The 18,215-nt window shown below is 36.0% G+C and overlaps 1 protein-coding gene across 7 annotated transcripts in view; it reads left to right on the top strand.

The window, feature by feature from the left end:
* The window catches only part of MBNL1 (muscleblind like splicing regulator 1), a 104,551-nt gene that overhangs the window by 50,955 nt on the left and 35,381 nt on the right, over nucleotides 1–18,215 (top strand). For 6 of the 7 annotated variants that reach the window (XM_032226053.1, XM_032226047.1, XM_032226048.1 and 3 more), the window contains one exon: nucleotides 5,407–5,577. In XM_032226053.1, coding sequence (XP_032081944.1) covers nucleotides 5,407–5,577 — 171 coding nt within the window. Of the gene's footprint in view, nucleotides 1–5,406; nucleotides 5,578–12,552; nucleotides 12,577–18,215 lie in introns of those variants that run through there. The other variant, XM_032226052.1, reaches the window with a different exon arrangement.

Below are 18,215 nucleotides of genomic sequence, written 5' to 3' on the forward strand. Positions count from 1 at the left end.
CATACTTCACATCACTTCCAAGCTTTTCCTGGCCTCTTGTGCACTCTAATCCCCTTGTAGCTTTCTCTTGTACCCTCACACAACTTGCCTCTTCCAGCCTTCTCCCAGCAGCAGCCAATTATCTGCCTGCCAGCCTGCAGACTTGCAACTATCTGCCTTTCCCCCCACCATAATTTGTTGGTGGGAAGCTAGCAGGAAGTTGTCTTATGTAACAACTGTGGGATTCAGTTAATGATGGCAACCCAGATTGCAGGCACAGCCATTGCTAAGCGGTGCAGTCAGATTTTATGACCGCCATTGTTTAAGTGACAAAATTGCTATTATAAGTCATGGACTATCTATATATTTAGAGAAATCTTTGTTAAAAGTCTAAAGTGAAATGTGGATATCTATAACATTGCTTTCAGGCCTTTTGCACTGAAAACTTAAAATAGAGATGATTTGTAGCTATAGGTTAAGCTATGAAAAGGAACAAGCTTCTGTAACAATCTGTTATTTGTTATCTTTCTGGATTTGTCCATATTATCCGACCTAATATAGATCATAAAAACTTGCTGCCAATTTTTTTCCTCTTACTTTTTGACTTATTTTGTACTGCCACTGAGCTGTTAAATGTACAGTTGTTCTGAGAACGCCAAGGCAAATTTAATATGTATCTACGATAGTCCCCAAAGTAATAAATAGTACCTCTACATTATATTCTGGAGATCACTTTTTTTAATGCATAGCAAAGTTAAATCTCTGATTTTAGTTAGAAAACAAATCAACATTTATTGTAACATTTCAGAGAATACAGTACTGAAAGCAGTGGAAAATAAGAGTGCAACTCCATACAGATCTTTTCTGAACAAAACTCTGTAAATCCAATGGAATCTTTTCCAGATAAAGTTTTTGTTGTTAAAAATGCTTAGCTTTGGATAGTATAAAAAAAAATGGGCTCCGGAGCGTTATGCAGTTAAACTCATATAACTTAATATGTTATTAGTACATTAGACTCATAGAGTTGGAAGATAGAGGTCATTCATCTCTCCTACCAGGAGTGGGATTCTACCGGTTTGGAATGGTTCGGTTGAACCAGTAGCTCTGAGATCAGCTGGGAGGAACCAGTTTGCTCCCATACCAAGTGGGCCCGCCCACCTACTCTGCACTTTACCTACCTTTTCTTCTTAGTGAGTCGCGTGGCAGAGTGGATTGCCATGCCTCATCTGTTTTCCTTCCCAAGCGGTAATCCGGAAGGTAAGTCTTCTCTAGAGTGGCATGTTGTGAGCGAAACAAGTTCATGCGCACAACGTGCACACTCAGCAAACTGGTTGTTAAACCGGTAGGATCCCATACTTGCTACATATAACCACCTAGTTTCTATTTGAAAAACTCGAATTGTGGAAAACTGATTACTTTATGTGGCAGCCTGTGCTACTGAATAATATCTTATTCAGTCAGAAAGATTCAACTGTTATGTATCTTAAACCTACTTCCTTATACTTTTAAACCTGTTAGTTATATCCCTGCCCTTTGGAGCGATAGAGAAATAAATCCTTCCTTCCAGCCTTACAGATACTGAAAAACTACCATTGTATCTCCCTTCAGTCATCTCTAATGACTCTTTAATCATAGGGCTTACTTTCCAGACTCATCTTGGAAATGTATGGATTTTACGCCAAAGAGAATGCATTCTAACAAAGATACATTTATGAATTTAAATAGATTAACAATTCTCATTGGAAAAAAGATGAGAGGGTTTTCTTTAAAAGAATACAAAAAGATCACAATTCTGAATAATTGTTTCCATAAAACAAAACATGATAACCTTAAGGTATTAAATTTAGACATTTGTGTAAATGTGCGTCTGTGTTCGACTTACTAGATTTATTTGTATACCTAAGTTAACTTGGCAGGGAAGCTCTGTTTAGTCTCTTAGGTCATATTGCAGAAATATATATTTACAGGGTTGCATAATAGTTGTATTAATACCTAGCTCTCAGTGCTTATGTGATGGGATGTGGGCTAATCTAAAGATTCTCAAACTTTTTTAGGCTGCAGAACTTTTTCATTAAAATAAATTGCTGGAATTCCTGATAAAATGGGGTGGGACTTCTGCATGTCAGCAACCCTTCCTGTACTTTTGCTATTCTTTACTAAAGATGGGGGGGGAGCTTAGCTCGTTGCCAAGAATTTTAGTCTGGAAACTATTCAGTAGTCCTCAAGTTTTTTTTTAAAGAACCCTGAATTTAAACCTTGCACATTGTATTTGGAAGCTACCTATAAGCCATTAGCTTTTAGAATTTTGATTCTGTAATGTGCGTTATCAGAGTTGTGCTCCATATTATGATGCAGAAATAGATTATGATTTTGTGTCTGGAGGGCAAATTTAATATCATGTTTAGATAATGTGGAGCGAGAGCCTACATTGCATGATCAAAATGGTTAGGGCCTAATCACACTGAAGAATGAGGGCGGCATTTTCTTTATTAGTGACCTACCTCCTTCCTTCCCTCCAAAGTACTGTGCAGTAAGTAAAAGTATTAGTTTTCCACTAGTCAGTGTGTATATATATATTATATATATATATATATATATATATATATATATATATATATATATATATATATATATATATATATATGGCATGCTCTGTGTGTGTCTACCTACCTACCTACCTACCTACATATCTATCTATCTACACATACTTGAATATCAGATTCATTTATTATATAGTGGACGTTCTCTATTTTCATTATGTTGTTGCATATCTTTCCTATTTTGATTTCATATATTTCATATTTCCAGCATAGAATGCTAGTTATTAATATTTGTACTCATCCCAAAGCTGTCTTTTGCTAATTTGGAGAAAGGCTGATGGTGGTTTTTTTTTTTGCCATCTAAAGAGAATGCTCCACTTTTAAACGTTTTGGTTTTTCTCTCTGAAGTTATTGAACTTTAAAAACATTACAATTAGCATTTCTTTAAAATCTTAACTAGAAATATTTTATTCCCACGTTTACGTGGCTATTTATTGATATGTGTGTGTGTGTTGCATTTGTGCTGATAAATAAATAAAGGGAGACTCTACTATCTATCTATCTATCTATCTATCTATCTATCTATCTATAAACACACACACACACAGAGTATGTATGTATGTATGTATGTATGTATGTATGTATGTATATATTCGTAGATTCTCACGGGTGTAGGTATGCTGGTCTTGTTGTATTCGGGTCTTTTCCATGTAAGATTGAGATTGTTTTTGCAACGTTTCGGCGAGGTCTCACTCTCTATCTTCAGGCTGGTGTTTTTGGCTTAAAGCATGGTCAGAGCTGCCATCTTTCTATAGATCTTGGTGGGTGGGTGTGGCGTGCTGGCTTTGTTTCAGTAAGTGGAATGATTGGTTGTGTGGTTGTATCATGATTGGTAGATTGGTGCTGATTGGTGCTGGCTGTGTATCCGTTGTTGTTTTGTGTTGTAACGGCCTGGGTGGTGGATGGGGCTCATTTGTTGAGTAGGGCTGGTTTCCAGATATCTGGTAGATGGGAGGTATCGTCACGTTTATTCATGTTGTGGGGGTGTTCTCTATTTTGATAGCTTCCATTATTCTCTTGTTGAAGTGTTCTGTTTTGGAGATTAACCTGGTTTCTTCAAAATTAATTTCATGTCCTATAACTTTAAGGTGCTGGAAAAGGGAGGAAGTTTTTTCTTTTTTCTTACTGCGTTCTTGTGTTCTGCGAAGCATGCATTTATTCTCCTGTTCGTATGTCCTATGTATGTTGCAGGGCAGATTTTGCATGGTATTTCGTAGACTTCTTGGTTTTCTAGCTGGATTTTGTCTTGTAGGTTTGTGTGTGTGTGTGTATACACATACATACATATATACATACACACACACACACACACACACACACACACAATTTTATAGTGTTTTGAAAAGCATATTGATACAGTTGGTTGGATTGACAAGTTCTACTAGAATTTTTATCTCCACAAAATCATAAGAATTATATAAAATCCCATGATCAGAGTTTCTGTTGTGCAAATGTTAACTGGCTAGTCAAATATTTGTCTGGCAAGAGCAGAGCCAGATGGGGAGAAATGGAACAATTTATTTGGACACAAAAAAAGAGTGCTGAGTTGGATCCTTGAATCAACAACAAATATAAGTGTGGTAGCTTTCTGTGGAAAAGAACAACATAATACTTTATTTGATTAATGAGTCTTTGAACCTCAGAGGAACAGAGCATGGCCACCATTATTGTTTTAGATTATTTGCTCTAGGGAAGGAATTGGAATTATTCAGATTATGCTGTTTGTTCAGCCAAGAAGACATTTGGGTTTCTTTAAGGTCTTCATGTTAAGCATGTCTCTGGGGAAATAAATACCATTATTGCCCTTGAGTGAAGGCAAATGTATATGTCTCAGGATAATCTTGCAGGATCCAATCTGAGCCAGCCACTGGGACTAAAGGTTTCTTCTTGCAAGCTTTTGGACTCATGTTGGAGTCCATCATATAGAAAGAGAGAAGTTCCCTGATCATGGGGTCCAGCATGAGTCTGAAAGTTATAAGAATAAACATTTGGTCTTGGTGACTGACTCAGACTGGATCCTGCACCATTATTGCCCATTTACTTATGATAATTGAAAACAAAAAAATTGTTGACTGCTTGCTATTTTCAGGATATATGCGTCATTTATGTCATTTAGCATTCAGAGGTCTTGAGCTTCATTTGCTTGTACCCATAGAACTGGCAGGACTATTAACATTGAGTTTGATGTCAGTGTGGGATGGCTGTGCTACTTCATACTTAATTTAATCCAGCTACTTTTCATTGACTTCTGGGTTGTGCTTGTTATGTATTTCAGCCAGCATAGAATGCCAGTTATTAATATTTGTACTCATCCCAAAGCTGTCTTTTGCTAATATTTGGAGAAAAGCTGATGGTGGTTTTCTTTTTGCCATCTACAGAGAATGATCCAATTTTAAGTGTTTTGGTTTTTTTCTCTGAAGTTATTGAACTTTAAAAACGTTACAATTAGCATTTCTTTAAAATCTTAACTAGAAATATTTTATTCCCACATTTACGTGGCTATTTATTGATTTAACTCTATGCACTTGGTGATTACCATACACAATGTAAAATTGCTATCATTATTACTATTGTACAAACTGTATGTTTTTTTCTACCACTATAACAATGTAGGGTTGTTTTTTTTTAAGTGTTGTTCAATTTCCTGTAAAGATGTGTATTATTTGTCTTTTCATTGTGCAAAGCTGTACTTAAAACAGGGATGAACAAATAAAATGTACACAAGGAGGTAATATGTATAGCTTACGTGCATCTGATAGTATCAAAATAGTTCATACAACAAACAAAGCAAAACTAATTCTTTTTCTTATGCTTTCCTGTATTTCAGGGACGATGCTCAAGGGAGAACTGCAAATATCTTCACCCACCACCACACTTAAAAACACAGTTGGAGATCAATGGCCGCAATAACCTGATTCAGCAGAAGAACATGGCCATGCTGGCCCAACAAATGCAACTAGCCAATGCCATGATGCCTGGTGCCCCATTACAACCAGTGGTGAGCATTGATTTACTCTTCTTAATTAGTGTTCCAGTGTGACAGCCACTGTCTCTGTTACGGAAAAATAGCCTGGTGAACATGCAACTGCAGTCAGAAATTGTCCATCATAGATAAATAACACAAGAGGGAGAATAACACTTTTTATGATGCAGCTCAGGTATCTAGCATCCAATACATGTTATTGATTAATATCAAAGTAACTCATGCAGAGTAATACTTGGCCAAAATTGTGTAAGTGAAATTTTAAATGAAATTTTACACAATTTTGGGCCATATATTACTCTACATGTGTCTCTTGTGCTATGTATTGTATTTAGCACATAGTTGTACAGTGTGGTAATATTAGGCCACCCTGCTTAAACAGCACGAGAGGATCCAACTCCATTTCACAAGAGAGAGAACTAGCAATACAGTTTCCAGAGTAATTGGCAGTACAGCATCATTTTACTATTTTTTTTAGAGGCACCAATCTCTACCCAACTAATCACTGAAGCTCTTTCCTGTTTGTTTCTGCTTCCCACTTTCTTCTTATTTGACCCACCCTTCATGTCTTCATCTTAGTAACAGTCCTCTATTATCTTTACCATGGTCTTTCCCCATCATTTTTCTTCTGTGGTTTCTTGTTGGTGAATGCAGAACTATTTTGGCCTATGGCATCTGCTCATTCATGCTTGGAAAAGAAGACAAAAGAAAAATTAGGAGTAAATGCAGTATGGTTTCACATGACTGTACTGTGGTAGTGATCAAGAGAAAGGATTTCAGAGGGAGGATTAGGGCTGTGTTGCAAATATAATACTTGCCAAGAACAGTTTGTTGAGTGGTAAGTAAGATTAATTTAATGTAGTATCCATTAGTAGCATTTTCCCTTCCTTTATGAAGAAGATGCTTAGATTGGGACATCCAATTTTAGACTTTGTTTCAGGACAAACAGTAGCTTACATCCTTGTCTTTAATTGACTTAGACATATCTTGGACTTATTCCAAAATAGACCCATTGAGTTTAGTTGAACTACTGCATGATAAATAGGGTTAGTAAGGCAGCCCTAAGCTCTGATATTTTTGCACAATGACCTATATTTAAGTCTGGTTAAGACAAGTATAATTTAATTTTAAGAGGTATCCAGATGTAAGAAAAGTAGCAAGCAACAACTCCACATACCAGATTGGTTACAAATGCCCTGACTTTAATCTGATTTGTGGATTTACAGCTATAAATACTTCAGTTTTTTCAGAAAATTATAGACTGGTAGAGTTGGAGTTGTTCTTGCAACTTTGAAAGCCTGGTTTTAATCCTCTGTTTTTAGTTTACAAATTTGATGAGCAAGATAAACAAATCAGCTTTGGCAGGAGTAGTGAACTGAAACATGCTTTCTTTAAACTAATAATAAGGCAACTAGTCAGAAATCTCCACTGTGATGGTAATGCAGCTGATGAATAATAAATTCTACTATGTTTAGTATCCTGAATTTTTCCAAAATGTGCAGATAGTTGTTTTTTTTAAAAAAAAAAAACTTCAAATGGAACATTTAAGGCATTAAGATTGAAAATATTTTTTTTTGTCTAAATGATAAAAGAGATTTCCACAGAAACTGTGTATGGAACATCCTAATGCTAAACCTGTACATTCCATTTTGACTCGTTTCATACAAGAACTCAAAGAGTTAATCCCCTTTCAAGAATTTTTTAATTGACATTTTGTTACTGAGCTATATCTGCCTTGTTTATTGTAGCTTAAAAGAATAATGAAAAGCTATTTGATAACAGATATCCTTATGTAATCATAAGTTGGAAGGAAAAAATAAAGGGCATGCAAACAAAATCCTTTGAATGTTTTGTAAATAAGAAAGCAGTTAATGAAAGAATACTATTAAAGTTATATTAGCATAGCAATGTTTTGAAGTTTAAAAATCAAGTAAGATTTGAAAGAAGTTTTATTTTAGGACATAATGGGAAGAAAAGTTAAATTGTGGTAGTGCTTCCTCGTGTAGAAATATTTTATTCTATAAGATCACAAGAAAAATAGACATAGTTCTAACTTGCTAATATTTAAAAACAATTCAATCACACTACAGTTTGAAATGTAATTCAAAGAATTTTCTTCAGACTGCTGTGCAGAAATCCCTGAAATAACAAGCTGAAATTTTGTTCTCCAAAACTAGCTGCCTTTGGATGCAGCTAGAAAATCTAGATATAACCCCCTATATCAATTTAAAAGCACTTGCTGGCATGTTTGCAACACACAGTCCCTATTGCAAAATGCTATCATCAGTATAAGATCATAATGGAACAGTAAGGGGATTTAAAGAAATACTTAACAAAAAGCAAAGGTGAATCCAAACCTGTCTATATTGTGTGTTTCCCTATTTTAATTGATTTACGAAGCTGCTAGTGGTCGGCTGGAATATTGATGCAACATTTTCCTAATGATACCATGTTAATCTGGAATGGAGAACCTATGCCGGTTTGCGGATATCTTTAAAATAAGCAACTTTCCTAAATTTGACACCTTCCACACCGGTGGGGTGGGGGACGACTTCAAGTCCAGAAATCTCATTAATAGCCAAACACATCTTGAAGAGATTGAAAAGGCTGCATGCAAGAGAAGTTTGGAGTCTAAAAACATCTAGAAAGCCCATAGGTTTTCCATTCTGATACCTATAATTTATTATTTGTTTCATTAGAATTATAACTTTAGTCACAGCTGAAACTTAGTATCATCAATTATCCTTTCATGTAACTAAATATGATTATTAATGATTAAGTTTAATATTTTAAGTAGTGAACTTATTACTATTATATTATATTATTATTTCTTCATAGAACCATATCCCTCAGACATTCAAAAAAGAGGGGGGGAGGGATCTGCATATTTCATCGACACTGATTGCATTATCATATACCAAACACTAAGGTGAGAAAATATTACCGTTTTGGGTCTTCTTTCTGTTTCCTTTGTCAGCTGGAAATAATGTGTTCCTCACATTGACTTATTAAATGTACATTCATAGGACTGTCAGATAATTACATTTCTATGCCAAATAAAGTATTTACTTTAGACCAATTAGTGAATAAATTGACAGCAATAAAGTTAAGCCTTGATTTCGTATGAATATTAATGTGCTACTGGAATGCTATCACCATACTATACTATCATTCAATGCAAAAATTTCATTTTTCAAAACGAAGTTAGTTAAATAAACTTAAAATAATTGAAGGGATATAATATGAAAAGAATTCCTTTTCTTCCATGATGTGAAAAAGAAGTATGTGTGCCTTTTGGCTTTAAGTAAATCAGGGCTACAGGTATAATATAGTGGCTCTTCCCAGATTTAGCAATGATCCAACTACTGCATTTTGTATCCAACCCATTTGCCTTATTGTTTGTCCTTCTAGTATAATATAGTCTCTGATCTTTATTTGATACATACAAGTGGGAGAGGGGTAACACCTTCCTTTGCCTGCATTAAAAGAGCCTTGATCTGCTTTGGAAATAAGTTTGTTTCGCCTATCACCACCACAACCAGCCTTCATCAGTTTTTCTGCATGAACCCATTAAAACTTCTTTCCATTGTTAGCTGCACTTTATTGAATACCGTCGTGACCATTTAACATAGGAAATAATACCCAGTCGCACCAAGTACAACTTACAGATATGGTAGCAGAACATGTGAAGGACCGTGGAAGGCAAACTGATCTGATAAAATTGGGGGTTGTAATCACATTGAAATATGACTAAGAATATAAGGAATATATTATTTTGATAGGAGCCATGCTTTTTTTCCCCCCTGTCAATCACTGAATTCCATCATTGGATTGTCATTAGCAAGACAATGGAATAAACACACTGTCCCATTACAGCTTTTGTAATCAGGAAGTCAACAAATCTGGACTGGGCCAGGACACAAAGATTGTGCAGATCTATGGAAGTTCTCAGTCATCCAGGCCATGGTTGTCTCCAGTGCTTTTTCTTCAAAAGGCAACTGGACTATGTTTTTTCCTATAAGGAAGGAATGTATTTTCCTTGAGGAAGAAGACCTTTCACTTCTCTTGGATGAGAAGTCAAACATCTTCTCCCTCAAGGAAAAAACAGTCCAGTTGCCTTTTGACAAAAAAAAGAAAGAAGGGGGAAAAACACTTTTGATACAAGATTGTGCAGGTTTTTTGAAGGCCCTGGTCAAAATATAACACCAATTAGGTCTTTTATCTCTGGTATCCTCCAAATATATTTGGCTATTCTGTTATGCTCCCACTAATAGAATCCCCAATTCAGAAGAGTTAAATTATTTGCATGTATCCTTGGTCCAGGTTTGAACTCATTGAGAATATAATAAAAGTTCTATGGAAAGATACCATGTTCACCTAGAAGATAATCCAGTTTCTCTTCTCAGCCAGATATTTTTCTACCAGACAATAATATCCAACCAATTTTGTTTGTTTGTTTTTTGAATCATACAACAATGGCAAACTCAGCCCTTGTCCTGTTGTTTGCCTCTCCCAGGACCATTTTTTTTTTAAAAAAAAAATCTGTCCAGGATTGGCAACATCTAGATTGGCAGCTATTATGATTAAAATATCTCACTCAGACTTTCATATCTCAGGTCATCTTGTTTAAAAGCCACGTTAACCTATGGCTTTCTATATTCAGGTCAGAAAATCCCAGCTATGATTTATATGCTTTCGTACATTTGAATTGTTATATTTTTATAGTAAAAAATTAGTGTTTTGCTTGCATAAAATCCTATAGCATAAATGCAATAAACTCATATCGTAATACATTATATTTATTATCGATTCATTTAGTAACAATATATTCATTTATTAACAATTTATTCAATTGTTCCATCATAGAGGTGCCTCACAGGAAAATGTGTTAATGCATTAGAACATGTATGTAAAACAGATACAATATTCGTTTTATTTATTTGCATGCTGTCTTTATTTTATTTATATAATATATATATATATATATATATATATATATATAATATATATATATATATATAATCTATATATATATATATATATATATATATATAAATAACTCAAGGCATCAAACATATCCAACAGATTTTCCTCCTAATTTCTCCACAGCAACAACCCCTGTGAGATGTATTGGGCTTAGAAGAGTGATTGGTCAGGTCTGCCCCGTGGCTTTATTAGAGATTAGAATTCACAGTCTCCAGTTTCTAGGCTGATGCCTTAACAACCATTATGTAATCCATGAATTATTGCATTACCAATATTAATCATGAATCTATGAAGATGTTCTACATGGGGCTGCCCCTGAAAAAGTGTTCGGAGACTACAGTTGCTCCAGAATGCAGCCGCTCGCGAGCGAGAGACCGCCTCCTGCCACATACCTCCCAACGACCAATAAGATCTCACAGGTTGGGCCTTCTCCAGGTGCCGCGACGGACAATGCCGGCTGGTGACCCCCTCGGGGGAGGGTCTTCTCTGTAGCTGCTCCGTCCCTGTGGAACGATCTATCTGTAGAGATCTGGATCCTCCCACTCTCTTGCCTTCCGAAAAGCCACTAAAACCTGGCTGTTCCGGCAGACCTGGGGCTGTTGAACAAGGTCCAGCCCCACTTAAATGGAATGTATGCTGTGCTGTTTTTTAAATTGTATTTCTCTTTATTTTTTAACTTTAACTTTTATCTTGTTTCTGTAAGCCGCCCAGAGTCCTACGGGATTGGCGGCATACAAATTTATTAAATTGTTAAATTGCTAATTGTATTCTATAAAGTTATATACCTCATGGCATTCTGACATAGTTGCTCCTTTCCTTTCTGAGACTGCATACTCATGTTTGTGGAAGCAGGGGATATTTCATGTTTGAGGCAAGAGATGGGAGGGCGGGGGGAACTTAGTCAAGAGGCCAAGAGTAGTCCTTTCTATCTTTTTCACGTCATTCTTTCTCAGCCATTTGTCCTCTACCTACTTTCCAGAAGAACAAAAAGCCAAAACAAATGAGCAGACAGTGATAGGTGTTTATCTTTCCTTTCCATTGTTTGTATGCAGCATGTGCCCATGATGCTGGCTTTAATATGAGACATAGATGAGCCAGCACACGCTATAAATACATGATTTATTTAGCCTTTCCAAGGAAGGGTAATATATGGCAGTGACAGCACTGTGTCTCTCATAATTTCTAACCAAGCAGTCAGACAGATTGTGAAATATATAGCCCAAGGCAGGGATTGATTATTTATGTGATGCATTCTCAGTTGACTCTAAAACCTCAGATTTCACTCAAAAGATTGCTATTTTCTAAGTTTCTTTCTTGCCTTAAATTGATCCCCACCTATAAGGGCAACTTGTTATACCTATCAGATTTCCCCCTTCAATTATGAATAAAAGCAAAGTCTCTATGGCGCAGTGGTTAGAGTGCAGTACTGCAGCCACTTCAGCTGACTGCTAGTTGCAGTTCGGTGGTTCAAATCTCACTGGCTCAAAGGTTGACTCAGCCTTTCATCCTTCCGAGGTGGGTGATATGAGGACCCAGACTGTGGAGGCAATATGCTGACTCTGTAAAACGCTTAGAGAGGGCTGAAAGCCCTATGAAACGGTATATAAGTCTAACTGCTATTGCTATTTGTAATAGCAAAAGTGACTGAATTGAAGGAAAGCAGATGGACTTTACTCATTTCTATTTTAGTGCGGGGAGGGTTTCATTTGGGGGCCTGGAAGTTTCAGGATCAGAGCAAAAGATACATAGCATATCTACCAACTTTACTTTCGTTCCTGTTCACTGTGAAAATATATGCAGATCATGCAGTTAAGTTTTGCTTATTACATAGTTTGCTCTTCCTGTTTGTTTAGTGCTGTTCTCAGTGCTAAAATAGTTATAGAAATATTAGAGTAGTTTGATTTTGATCAATGTGCAACTATAGAAGTTTCATAATCCAGGTCCTTTAATTTGATACTCTTACAGCAAGAGGAGTGCAGTCCAAGCGGCACCCCTGGACCTGTCTTTGTTTGCGCTCCACTTCACGAGGGTATATGTTTTTTGTTCAACATCTGCTTAGGAGTTACAAGTTTATGCACCTCATGATATCTCAGTTCTGTTCTTTGCCATTCTACTTTTCTTATTAATTACAGAAGTCCTTTAACTTTATTTAAGTTGCAGTTGAATTCAAGCATTATACTATGCCCTGATCTGGCTAACAGTGTTTTATTTAATAAAAAAGCTGTATTTGAATAAGAATCTAACCTGTAACCATAGTTTACAAACCATAATGGCTGGATTACAAGGAAACTCAAGTAAATCACATTGAGGCTTAATAGAGTGCTGAACTCATCAATTTAGTTTGATCCAGTCAGAGCTAAACTTAAGATAATCAAAATTAGATAAATGGGAGGAGGGGGAGAAAACTAAAGTACTTAATTTTGTCTTTTATTGAGAGTAAAGATGATGACTCATAAATATGTAATCGGTATTATCAAAGCAAAAAAAATGAAACATGAAACTTAATTTTGTCATAATTAACCTACATCCCATTGGCTTCAGTGGGTTTGTTTAAGGCATAATGTCATCTGTATGTAATCTTCGGCCAGCCTAGCAGTTCAAAAGCATGTAAAAATGCAAGTAGAAAATAGGAACCCCCTTTGGTGGGAAGGTACGCCTTTGGCGTTTGGTCATTCCCACATGACCACAGAGACGTCTTTGGACAGCACTGGATCTTTGGCTTTGAAACGGAGAGGGTGCCGTCCCCTAGATTCAGGAATGACTGAACGATGTGTGAAGGGAACCTTTACCTTTACCTATGCAACCTAGTAAATTTCAATATTTTAAATTATGCACAAATAGTTTGATGATTTATTAATTGGTAATGTATTATTAAGGGTTTTCTTTTATATATATATATAAATTTAATATTCATTCCTTTTAAAAGAAGTAATGTGCTGGTAATGCATACAATTTTTCTCAGCACCATAAAGAAAAATCAGATGTCATCATTTAGAGTAAAGTATTCCTTTATGCAAAAAAAATAATAATGCATAAACAAAATTGCTACAAGACATGAAAGAGATTGAAAGAAAATATGTACCATTTCTTTCCAGCCTACTAGCTCTAAATATATTAGGAGTACAAATCCAGTACGTCCAGGACCCATGGGATTTGTCCTACAGTCCAATCCCATCTGACGGATGTGTGTGGATTGGGAAAAAAACTTCAAACATCTGGATTCACCTGAGTCTGAGCAGAAGTAGCATGTCATGTTTCGTTCCTTACGTGTTTGATTTGCAAAACTTGGTTCTGATATCCACGTGGTTTTATCTATAGTGAGCAGTTAAACTAATTCGCTCTACCACTTTTTCTCTTGTTTGCTACCTCTGGAAGCGATTCCTGCATCTTGGGTTTCTGACATTTAAAATAAGCATGAAAGGGATACTTGAATCATGGTATCTGATGCTCTAAGAGCTCTCTCCCTTTCTTGGTGTTGAGAAGTTGACAGATTTATGTAGGGTTAGGATGTTATTGAGACCCGAGGCTATACCTGCTTATGTGACTTGTCTATCCCCTGACGGGCCTTTAGTTTTTGATCTATTCTATTATTATAAAAGGAAAAATGTGAAAAAGAAGCAGTATTTTCACATCTTATCCCCCCAACGATATGAATTCCTCTTGAAGGTAGAGAAAACACCAGATCTTAGGCAAACTTTCCCATGATATTAACATTGATTATATCATATATACATACATACATACATACATACATACATACATACATACATACATACATGCCGTTTAAACCGCATCACCCTTTCACATTGGTCCTCTGGGATTTCATTGGTGATATATAATCTTCATTCCTCCTAATTTACTATTTTAGGCCAAAGAACCTGAATTTTTCACTTTCATTTATATAAATGGAAGAGATTTTTTTTTTTTTAAGGAATCAATGATTGCAAAAAATTCTGCTGAACTTTTAGTTTTAGATTTGTTTATGCCATTTTTATTGTTTTTTATAAATAGCTCAAAGTGGCAAATACTCCTTGCTCCTCCTATTTTCTTCACAGGAACAACCTTGAGTTAGGCGGACAAAAAGTGACTTCCAAATGATTGAAAGAAAGGTGAAATAATCCCTGACTAATCCATGAATCGATTTGTGTTGTATCAATACACCTGCTCATTTTTACTAGATGAATCGGGGAGGATAAAGATAGCAAACGAACAGTAAACAGAGTTTTGGTGAACAGATTGTAGGGTGAACAGCAAATGAAACAACATCTGTTTCATGGTTAGGTATCCAAAACAGTTAGGCTGAATTCCCAAGACTCTGCATTCCATAGCTGAGAGCAGTGTGAAGACGGCTTTATTTGGGGCCAAAACAAATATCTCTCAAAGTGCAGATGAGGAGATCCTTAAAGAGAAGATCACCGCTTATTATTGAAATCTGGACAGGGTCATATCAGATTGCTATGGAAAGCTGACAGCTTACCTAAGTCTTTACCAGAAAACTGGAAATCAATCAAAAATAGTGCCCCATTCTCCTTCAATGATAAATGTGCTACAACTGCATCATATCTCTCAAGACATTGTCATAGTAAACTAACAGCTGGAAGACCTTTATATAAACAATTTGATTTCTCTTTTTTGTCTTTTGTCAACCTCCACAATGAAATAAGAGAGGACACTTGTTGCACCTGGGAAAACCAGCCATAAATTGTCCTCTATACATGAGGAGTGTCGTGCAAAATGAAGCAGGATGATTCTGTATCACTATGCAGAATCACTAAAAGGGAATTGAGGACCTTCATTTTGATTTAGTCACTAAGCACACACCGTGACTCAGCAGTCATTGAAGTGAATATTTCTGTCTTCTGCTGCAATTTAACAGCATGGTAACTTTCTCATTCTTGCTCGGTCCATCTGACTGTACAGAGCAATGATGCTTAAATATTAAATATCCTGCAGTGCAGGAAAGGAAAATGATGCTAATGTGGTTGGATTTTCTTTCATTCATATTCTGTACTATTCCAAATACATTCTGTCAGATTATTTAAATGTTGAATTGCCACCACCCCAAATAAATACATAAACCTCTTTATGCTAGTCATTGGGTTATTTTATTTTCAAAAGAAGGGAGAATAATCATAACATCATGCACTGTGCACTTATCTGGATGTACTAGTACGTATCCCAAGCTGTAACTTCAATTGCATCATAGAACTTGAAGAATCAAAGCTAGTCAATGCATACAGTAGAGGCCCAGTGAATTAGTATAAGGTCTTTCTGAATCAGCCTCTCCTACTGAAATTTAGGCTGTTGCTGCAGAAGCATTACGCATCCTGATTCAGATGTACAAAACAGAAGTGGGATATAAATTTAATAGCATAAATAAAGTCATACATTGCTATTACTTTAGATAAGATCTTGCTGAGTCTATTACTACACATAAGCCCTGGCCTTGGATACTTTTATTTGATGTCTTAGCTTTCATCTTTTGTTACTGGTTTGTTGAAGAGAGAAATGAGCTACTGTGAAAAATGCTTCCTTGAATGTTTGATGGTTACATTTAGTAATAGATGTTTCCTACATACATTCAGAGATTTGTAGATTAGCCCCAGTATATAATAATAATATTTAATATTAATCAGTAGGAATACATAAAGTCCTCCAAGGACAGTAGAGTGCCCTTTTCTTCCCAAGAAACTAATAAACCTGAGCCCCTTTCATAGCAAACGTGTTATTGGCGCAATAAACATCTTATAAATAACAAGTAGTTATGTACAGTTCTTTACTCCAGCAAGAAGTCCTCTATACACAACTCTTTCCTCCATGCAATGCTTCTTCTTCCTTTACTCCATCTCTTTTTTTCCTCTGTCTGTTCACTGTTTTCATCCTCCCTAGACAGGAAGAAAGTGGTTGAGAGGAGGAAAGAAACTGTTTGGTCTTATACGTAGTCTTGCAGTGACTTGCAGCCAGTCCTCACACTTATGCCTGAAGTCACATGATCACAATTTGTGTATTTATGACAGTTGCAGCATCCTGGTATCACATCACTGTTTGTGATTTTCGTAGCCAACTTTGGACAAAGTCAATGAGGAAGCCAAAGCTAACAGCATAACAGCAGCAGCTCCCCAAAAAATGTTGTAAAATTGGTCACAGTAACATGATGGCTCATTTAAGACCTCATTGCTTAGTGACAGAAATTCTGACCACAATTCTAGTCATAAATTGAAGATTATGGTTAATTAGAAAGCATCTTTCAGCATGAAGCAAATCCAAAAAGAAAGTTTTGTGAAGGAAGATAAACTTCACACGGTGGAGAGCAGCAGAATAAACCACATATACACTCAGGTTTCAAAGTGGGCAGAGTTTCTACTTAGTCCAGAAACCTGAGAGTTAGGGAGTTAAAAGAATGCTAAAATGAAGTTTTACTCATGGCAAATGGCACATTCCATAAAGCAGAGCCAGTTGCAGTGTAGACCTCTGGCCTAGATGGAATTTGGAAGTATATAATTGATTTCTCTTTTTTTAAAAAAAAAAAGTACCCACAAAACTTTCCTGAAAGTTTAACAGCTCTTGTTAAAGAGCTGAAAGCAAAATAATTTACAGGGAAGAAAAGCGTCTAACAAAACTATTATGCTAATCAGTATAAAATTCCATTTTAATTCCCACAAATGTTCGGGACTTCTAAGATTGGGTGTTATGGTTTTGGAATCTTTTTAGAAAAAAATAGTAACTCAGACCAAATTTTCTAATCCACATTACTTGGTCCAGAATTACTTCGATCTTCCTTTTCTTTCATTATATAAAATACTATGATTTCTTTATTGACTGTCTTATATTAGTTATTTATTTATTAGATTTTTGTGGGGGATGTGTTGGTTCAGTGGTTAAAGACACTGACTTGCCAGGTTCAAGACCTGAGCACTGCATGACGGGATGTTCATCCATCCTTGCCCACCTTGCTCTTGCCCACCTAGTAGTTCAAAAGCATACAAGTGAGAGTAAATAAATAGATACCACTTTGGTGGGAAATTAATGACATTCTATATGCCTTGGCATATAGTCATGCAGGCCACATGACTATAGAAATGTCTTTGGTCAACAGTGGTACCCCCTGCTAAGAGATGGAGATGAGTACGGCCCCTTGAGTTAGACAGGGGAAACATTTACTTTTATTAGATTTTTATCCTGCCTTTATTACTTTATAAGTAACTCAAAGTGGTGAACACACCTGGTACTCCTTCCTCTTATTTTCCCCACAACAATAGCCTTGTATAAGCTGAAAAAGAGTGATTGGCTTAAAGTTATCCAACCAGTTTTTCATACCTAAGTCATAACTAGAACTCAGCCCACCTGGCTTGTATTTGCAGCACCTTAAGTACTATACCAAAGTGGCTTTATGATAACTTCTCTGATAAGGTCTTAGCTGCCTGCATTATTATGCTTGACCCCAGTTGGCATCAGCATATTTGAACGCTGGTCTCATTCCTTTACTGCATTTTACATATTACAATTCAAGAAGGATTTCAGGCAATAATGTTTCATGTATAAGAGTAGGAAGGAGATGAGACTGCCAAGAATGTGGGACATGTTAACAAGATAAATAACTATTAATTTTTACAAAACATTTTGCCTGGGCAATTAGATTATCACAAAACTCTGGCTTTATTTGCTTC

This window comes from Thamnophis elegans, chromosome 10 (assembly GCF_009769535.1).
Source record: "Thamnophis elegans isolate rThaEle1 chromosome 10, rThaEle1.pri, whole genome shotgun sequence".
In the NCBI taxonomy this organism is placed as follows: Eukaryota; Metazoa; Chordata; class Lepidosauria; order Squamata; family Colubridae; genus Thamnophis; species Thamnophis elegans.